Below are 8,741 nucleotides of genomic sequence, written 5' to 3' on the forward strand. Positions count from 1 at the left end.
TCTCTCGCACGCTCTGAAGCGCGTGCAGGGAGGCTAGTAAGTGATAATGTGTCAAATGCAAGCCCCACTTTTTTTTTTGGCTTAAGTAGACTAAAATATTAATAATAAAAAATTAAAATAATGTAATTACTTGAGCTTTAGGAGCTAGGGGGATTCTTTGTATTTTTTTCTTTTCTTTTTTTGAATTTTCTGTTTGGTGGAATTGAAAATTTTCCTTCTTTTTCCCCATAATTTGAAATACCTATTATCAGCTTGGGTAAAACGCTTTTTCCTGTTGAATTGTCCTTAAAAGTTCTTTTTTTCAATAATTTGGTAACATACTCATTGATAACCTTTATAAAAATAAATTATTATCATAGTTGATCATATTGAAAAGAATTTAAAACAAATGCAAGAACTAATTTAAATTCCTCTTTGTATTTATTGATAACAATTATCATTGTTAACCATTGAACCGAATTTGGAACAGATGTAATTGAATAAGTCTTTATTTAAAACAAAACTCGTTACACCAAAATATAGTAATTGAAGCTAGTATTGCAATGTTGACCAACAAAAAAAAAAACGAAGAAGCTAGTATTGCAACCATTGAAAAAGGAAAAGAATAAACAAAAAATTCATGACAATTAAAATCCTTTTAGCTACTGCTTGTACATAAACCTCCTCCGGCAGCACTTTTATGCTCTCCTGCTACTGTCTTCTTTGGTAGCCTCATGCAGCAAATTGGATCTGCATTTATATTATTTTTTTTAAAAAAACAACAACAACAAAAAACTTAATATGAAGCAAGATATTAAGAATACTAAAACAATCCATCAAAACAATAGACTTATGTTTCGGAATAAGTCTATCGCAGCGTGTCATTATGGGCGTGTTATTATCAGCTTCACCACGCCCTTCAAATACTAAAACAGATTAGCCCTTCAAGTGTTTGGTTTATTCAAAGCCAACAACTTTAAAGTTACATATATGACATTCCTGGATAAAGCAACTGCCATAAATGAGAGATGACATTCTTCACAAACTTTAATTTTCACCAAAACTTATAGCATCCATATAAACATCATTAGGGACAAAAGCAGTTTTCAGAAATCAAATTACAGAGTTTATATAAATTTTGACAGGAAGAATGAGAAAAGCTCACAGTGTAATTGCCACCACAGAAAATTATGTCCCTTCTAGCATCCATATGAAATAACCTAATAGAAACATTGAGAAATCGCCAAATTAGTACATAGAAACACAGAATTTAAAGCTAGAAACATAGTTTCTTTTGCATCACGACACCTTCACCTAAAGCGAACACACAGCCACACAATTGTTTAAACCAAACCATAAACTTGCAATTTCCTTTTAACATGGCCAAAATACCCACACCTCCATCTGCATCTCCACCACTCTATCACCCTAAACACTAAACCCACAATAAAATGCATTCTACCAAACGAAAAATAAAACCCATTAAAAAATGCCATAAACAAAACATTCCCAATGATTACAGGCTACACAAATTATCCCATAAATTAAATCCACAACCCCATCTGCATTAGCTGCTGATGGAATGTGAACTTCAAAAACTTCGAAACGTATTGTAAAAAACTTGTACATTGGCATAAGACCCTCCCATACGAAACAATAAATGGTAATAAATAAATAAATCTATTCCAAAACTAAAATCAGAAATTCATAACAATACAAATGTAAAATTAGAGGGATTACACAAAGCAACCTTATCTAAACTCAAAAAACCTAATTCCGGCAGCTGACCTGAAATTGGGATTTGTTATACAGAAGCAATTCAATTACTGAAAGCGAAAAAAGACAAATATGTCACTCAAAACAAAAAACAAAAAAACAAAGGTATGAATAAGGTACCTTTGGACTTGTCCATGAAGAAGAGCGACTTTGGTTCACTGCTCGAAGAAGTCATGATCAGTGCTTATCACTCACCATGATGCTTCCCTTTTGTTTTGCTTTCATGTTATTCTTGAACTCCCTCCAACTCTGATCCTCATTTTGCTTTTAATTCCTGTATAAAAAATAATCCCTTGAGAAAAAAAGAAGAAGAAAAAATCAAAGCATAATCTTATTCGTAACATAAAAAATAGAAGTTGATGCCTGAACTGGACACTTTACATCAATATGAAACTGAATCTGGATCTAGAATGACCTGGACACTTGACAAAAAATAAACACAAAGAAAGAAGAAACTAATAATGATAGTGTAAACAAATAACAAATGTAAACCAACACCCAATTCCAGTCAGAAACAACCCAAAAGTATCCTAAAGGGTGATTTGTTTGCTTTATTTTTCCTTTGTGACCTACATCTTCCAGAAAGACAAAAATAGAAATCTTGGATTCTCACTAACACATGAACGTGGAGAAATAAAGCCATGGCTTTGTTAGGCACATTTGGAGGCCCAAATTATCAGCCGAAAACAGAACACCTAATTACAGTAGAGCCAATATTAAAATGTCTAATTTTTTTTTGTGGGGGGGGGGGAGGGGAAGGGATTGTATAATAATGGACAACTTTTGAGAGAACCCAGTAGGAAAAAATCATCTTCCAACTAAACTAATGTATGATGATTGGAAACTTAAAATACAAAATATAACGAAATGAAGAATCATTAACCTTAAATATAGTTTCCTCTGCGTCTTCTGGAACCATTATGCGTCAGAGAGTGCGAGGTGAGAGATGATTCCATCTGTTGTGATAAAATTCCAAAGACTCTTTAATTTCATAAGTCAAACACATAAATAATTACAAACACAAACACAGACCTAGACCCTAGCCAAAGTTTCAGTCAATCAAACATAAATTAGGGATAGCTTTGTGTGAGAGAGAGATTCGTACCATTTAAAGAATTGATGCTCTGCATATTGAAGATTAATAAAAAGAAAGCATGGAACCGGAGTCATTGAAGCAATTCTGGACTTTGAGTTCTTGAACTAATGACTGGACCCTGAAATTTGAAGAAGAAGAAGATAAGAGCGTAAAAAAACTTAAAGGAATTGCTGCCCTATATGGATTAAAACTAAAGAGAAAGAGAAATGGTTATAAGATAACTAAAACTAAATTTTTTATTTTTTTCATTTGATCCCTTTTCTCAGAAACCATACAATAATAAAAAGGCGGCCAAAAACATAATAGTGAAATCAAACTTACACACATCGTTGAGTTTTAAAATTTATTCCCTACTCCACTGATTCCAACAGTTTTCTCAAACTTCGGTTCTGTTGAAAAGGTCTCAAGCATGCAAAGCACAGGGTGAGAGGCTAATATCCATATAACATGAATCCTAGGAAGAAATACTTAAGTTTTGTGCAAGCCTAAACACATGAAAACTTGACCGTACTTGGCATCTTGAAGCATGGCATACTCGTACATGAAACTATTATTCAAAAAGTCAATATAACAAAGAAAAAGAACTAAAAAGACAAAATTTCACCAACACTAAAAAATCTTACAAATTGATACAACGTACAAATCTCTTCACTGTTCTCACTTCTAATTTCATTTTCACCCTCATTATGGAATTGTTGCGTTCATTGAAATTAGTTTTATTATAAAGAACTAAGCTTTTCTAATTTCTCTTAATTTCCCAATTCTTATTTACAAAGCTAAATTAGATAATACAAAATAAAGCCGACCAACAAAGTGTTCAAACTAAAATCAACTTTGGCATTTTAGCAAACACATGGAATGCTAAGCTGAATATATGCAAGTGAATAATCCAACTAAACCCTTACAGAGGAAACAGTTCAAATATGAAAAGCAGAGGCAGGGCGTCATATTACCTGAGACTGAGGGTTGGTGATGCGAGATGGACCGTCTGATTTAGAATCTGAGTAAACGTCGATCGGTTTTAACAGCATCATACCATAATTTTCTTGCCTCTCTCATACACTGCAACATCTTACAAATACTGAAAATTCACAAAAAGAATAAATGAAAATAAGCACACAAAATCATACCATAATTTTATACCAATTTTCTGGAATAAACACAGGCAAAGAGAAAATCAGCCACACAAAGACATGAACTACCAGATTGATGAGCACACTGGGGGTTCCAATATTGATTGCTTCAGCTCTTTTTCCTTCAATCTTCCTCCCTGTAACAACAAACCAAACTCAATTTATGATTTACTTCTCAATTTTCACGAACCTAGAAAAAATAAATAAAAACCTCAAACCTTTTTATGCAGTGAGTAGATGAGGATTCTTGCTCTGCGAAACATGGGAGGGGAGGAAATGCGTTTCCAAGTTTGAGGGCCATGGTGGGTTTTGGATGGTTTCAGTTTTGCTTTCATCTTTTTTGAATAGAACGTGCCAGAAGAAACTGATAGGAAGAGCAACTGCTCTGGAGTGGGGTCTGTTAAACTTTTTTCTTTTCTTTTTAATTTTTTTAAAGTTCTTCATAATTGTTCTTTTACAATTATACCCTACTTTAATTAAAATCGGTGCGTATTAAAATTTTAGTGTATCAAGGATATTTTCAGAATTTTGAATGTTTTACCATTATCTTTCTTTTGCTTTATATGCATGCGAGAGGTTTTTTTATAAAAAATTTTTAAATTTATTTTAGAATTAAAAAAGATAATGGATATTTGTGTTCCATAAAAATAGGATCCATTATCTGAATTTTCTTTTAATTTTAATTTTTTTAATACCAAAAATTGTGAATTTACCATATTATCCTCATTTAATTAATAATTTCAATTCTTAATGTTTGCATTAACCAAGGGCATTTTCTGGTATTTTGAATGTTTCACCATTCTCTGCCTTTTGCTTTATATATATAGAAGATAGATGAATATAGTTTTACAATTAAATAATTCAATAAATTACTTAATTGGGTCGGAGTGTTACATGTCATGATCCATATGATGGAAAAATGGATGACACACTTACGAAAATAATCAAAAGCAAAAGGCTCCCACTGCTTCCTACCACCCTTCTATGTGCAACTTAACTACCAATCACATTGAAAAGCATAAGAAAAATTACGTTCTCTTAATGTTTTTCTTATTATAGTTATGTGAATATGCCTACCAGTGTGTTGTGCTATTATAATCCAAATAATCTTAATGGCACGAATTGTACTCTACACTCTTGTTTCTTTCATCCAATGATTCTCAGAATTCAAATATGTGGAATTATGATTTTAGATCTCCATAATCAAACGTTATATCGTAAGGAGTCTGATTTTTATTTCATTTCTTATGAATTGTTTAAGATAAAACACAATAAATACAAAGAAAAGGACATGTGTCGCCATCTTATACAGCCACACGTCATAAATGGTGAAAATAATATGGGAGACATACTGCCAGGAAATTAATTCCTCGTTCTGATCCAATGGGGCCGAATTGTAGCCCTAGTTAACATGATTAACACCAAATCAATTAAGTAAATTCAACCATAACTATATATTTATTTAGACATTTTTTTTTTTGGTCTGGGAAAAGAATTCATATAAACTAACTATATAAAAGTTCATAAACAACAAAAATTATCAAACCCTACCACATCCGTGGACCAAAACATAAAGCAACCTAATTTACTCTGGAAAGCAATTTAGACCCTCTAAAATACAAAACGCAAAAGACCCAACACAAAAGCGGTAGCAGCAAATCCAAGCTTGGAAGAGTTAAGAGTTGGAGCAATGCTTAGAGTTGAGCTTGGTGACATCTCTTCAGGATGAGAGACTGAAGGTGATGAGGATCCATAAGGCGACGGGCTTGGACTCGGAATCATACTTTCTGGAACAGGTAGGGTGACCTCGATGTCGACCTTTTGTCCGGCTTGGCAATGGCCAGGAGCACCACAAAGAAAGTAAAAGTGGCCGGGCCTTTTGAGGGTGAAGGTGTCAGAGCCAGAGGTGTATGCTGCTATAGCAGACGTAGCATTGCAAGATTGAAAGTCTTGATCAGAAACTTGCATCACGTTGTGGAATTGATTGTTGTAAGCAAAAGTAAGGGTGTCGCCGACGTGAAAATCTTTCGTTGAAGCCCACTTGTTGTAATCAACAAGACCTCTTGAAATCCAGCCATCAGAATCACCAACCCTATAAACAGCACCAGAACAAGCACCACACAAAACCATCATCACAAACAAAACCAGAGCAGCAATGTTTCTCAAAGCCATGACTGAAAAAGTAGAGCAGACGGAAAAAAAACAAGAGGAGCAAAAAACAAATTGAGAATCGAAGAACAAAGCTCAATTTATTTTTTTGTGTGAAAGGGACAATGCACGACCATGCATATTTATAGGTTGTGTTTTTATCCTTGTCCATTTCTGAAATGGTTTCCAACTACAAGTTGTAGTAGGACATGTAAAAAGGCCCAAGGCTCATTTGAGGCCCATGGGTCAGGCCCATTAAGAGACTAAGGCCCATACAAAAACTCCACCTACAAATCTAAGCACCACCAAATCAGATCAAAAGTCACTCCAATTTTCTCGCGTTTTCTCACCAAATTTTCCTTCTTCTTCGTCTTCCCCAATGGCCACCACCTCGTTCCTCTCGAGCTTGAAGTACTCAGACGGCCTAACAGTGGTGGGCATCTCGTTCTGCACCGCCATAGTCTGCGAGGCGATCTCATGGGTCCTCATCTACCGCACCAACTCCTACAAGTCCCTGCGCTCCTCCATTGACAAAGCCGCGAAGAAGCTCGAGACCATGAAGACCGATCCCGCCATCAAAATCGCCAAGAAGTCCAAGACCAAGAAGATCGACCGAGTAGAGACGAGCTTGAAAGAATCGAGTCGCGACCTCTCGCTCTTCAAGTTCAAATCCGGCGCCGTCGTCGCGCTCGTGCTGTTCGTCGTCTTTGGGCTGCTCAACTCGCTGTTTGAGGGGAAGGTGGTGGCGAAATTACCGTTTAAGCCCTTTGGGTTGGTGATGAAGATGAGCCACAGAGGGTTGCAGGGGGAAGATTCGACGGACTGTTCGATGGCGTTTTTGTACTTTCTCTGCTCGATTAGCATTCGGACAAATTTGCAGAAGTTCTTAGGCTTCTCGCCTCCGAGAGGTGCCAGTTCCGGGTTGTTCCCCATGCCCGATCCGAAAACCAATTGATGGGTCCATGGCTCGGGGCTCCACTGCACACTGGGTTTGTTCTAAATCTTAGTTTTACTTATTGCTAGGTTCTCACTGTTATTGTTCTAATTAGTGTTGTAGTTCTCTAATGACAATTAAGTTGAATTTGAGTTGCTTTATAATTTTCTCATCATTGGGTCTCTAAAAAAGAGACGAATTTTACTCCTTTTGTTATTCTTTTTCATTTGTTTCAGTGAATTGCATAATTTCAGGTCCTTTATTAACAAAGATTTTAAAGTTTTTCAGTAATTAGTTAAGGTGGGAACATTTTCTATGTAGTAGAAGATGCTCAAAATGCTGCTATTTTGAACTAACTTCATTTCTGTCAGTTCTGTGCCAATGAGTATAAATAGTTCTTATGGGTCAACTTATGGGTTGCTCAATGTATTTACTATGAATCTGAATCAATTGAAATCTGTTCTTTAATTATGTCAAAGTTTTTGTTGATGCAAAGTATAATTGAGTCTCCTTATGTTTCTTTCACCCATTGGGTTTCCTTTTATAAGCTTGTGTGTGTTTTGTCCTAATCTCTGGAATTGGATTCTTTCTCTTGAGTGCTGTATTTAATCGTAGTTGTCATAGTCATTGTAGTTTTAACCTTGTATTTTGAATGAGTTGTTTCGATGAACACAATGAACACAATCAACAACGCTTTTCTTATATTCTTAAATCAAAATGTCTGCAACATTTTCATGAGAATTCTACACAATGACCTACAATGGTTTGCACAATTTTTTCATGTTCGTAGTCGTGACGGTTTCACTTTTTGAATTGATTCTTGAAGAAGTAATACAAAGGGATGCAGACACACACATGTATTTGGGTACCATAGTGCATAAATTCTGGGTATCTATGTCCACTTTTTTGCATTTGCTGGGGATATGCTAGGTTGCTTGAGAGGCAAGGTTTGGTTTTAAGGCCTACTCCAGTTGCAGCCAGTTTAGATTTATAGGCAAGTGGAATGATGGCGTGAGAGTTTATATGATTACTTATGAGAGTTTCATTGTTGATGAGAGTTGCAGACCAGGACTCTTCATGATCAGCCTAAACTCAACAGGAAAACAACCAGAAACAGAAGAGTCTATTTCTAGTATTAAGAATTGATCGGTTGATTGGTCCAGGCCCTTAGTGTAAACTCTTCATGACAGTTTATAGTTTTTACCAAGGTTTGGTTTGGAGTCTTAATTCTCTCTAGTTAGCTCCTTGCATCTACCATGCATACAAGCTCCACCACATGTCGCATTTTCCTTTCTCTTTCATTGCTCGTTATAGTGTATGTCCCACTTGCATCTTCCATGGAGAAAAACTTGGTTGCAACAGTGATAACACTATTTTGTTATCCGCGGCTAATAATGCTATGCCACATGAAAGTGTCGGGATAACAAAATAGTGCTAGTCCCATTTCATGGAATAAATTCAGCAGATATTTCTGTAACACCTGATATCATTGTCATTAGAGAGAGAAGAAGGTAATTAACAAAAGTTTAATTATAAATTAGTTTTACACCATATGGTAATAATATTGCATTTACAAGGAGGACGAAGGAAATGAAGATTATGAACCCAGGAAACCGTGATGCTTGTCTCCACCAAAGCCTGGTTCCAGCCGGCTACTTTTTCCTTCCAGTTGAAA

The 8,741-nt window shown here is 35.5% G+C and overlaps 2 protein-coding genes and 1 long non-coding RNA gene across 8 annotated transcripts; 1 reads left to right on the top strand and 2 right to left on the bottom strand.

Annotated features, from left to right (window-relative positions):
* On the bottom strand, window positions 408–4,528 carry LOC109950235. 6 transcript variants are annotated; one of them, XR_002272518.1, is made up of 9 exons: window positions 4,203–4,528; window positions 4,054–4,121; window positions 3,805–3,932; window positions 2,861–2,969; window positions 2,639–2,711; window positions 1,876–2,029; window positions 1,768–1,805; window positions 1,145–1,407; window positions 408–729 (listed from the first exon to the last, which is right to left on the bottom strand). It is a non-coding gene; the product is annotated as an uncharacterized LOC109950235 (long non-coding RNA). The 6 variants fall into 6 exon arrangements; XR_002272521.1 differs by having other exon boundaries at window positions 1,145–1,199; window positions 1,288–1,407; window positions 1,768–2,029; XR_002272516.1 differs by having other exon boundaries at window positions 1,768–2,029; window positions 4,203–4,527.
* LOC109950390 (mavicyanin-like) lies at window positions 5,596–6,156 on the bottom strand. Its single transcript, XM_020568974.1, has one exon. It carries the CDS (start codon window positions 6,154–6,156, stop codon window positions 5,596–5,598), a length of 561 nt encoding a protein of 186 aa, XP_020424563.1.
* LOC18771718 (calcium load-activated calcium channel) lies at window positions 6,439–7,336 on the top strand. Its single transcript, XM_020569363.1, has one exon. It carries the CDS (start codon window positions 6,512–6,514, stop codon window positions 7,085–7,087), a length of 576 nt encoding a protein of 191 aa, XP_020424952.1. The 5' UTR covers window positions 6,439–6,511; the 3' UTR covers window positions 7,088–7,336.

This window comes from Prunus persica, chromosome G7 (assembly GCF_000346465.2).
Source record: "Prunus persica cultivar Lovell chromosome G7, Prunus_persica_NCBIv2, whole genome shotgun sequence".
Classification (NCBI taxonomy): domain Eukaryota; kingdom Viridiplantae; phylum Streptophyta; class Magnoliopsida; order Rosales; family Rosaceae; genus Prunus; species Prunus persica.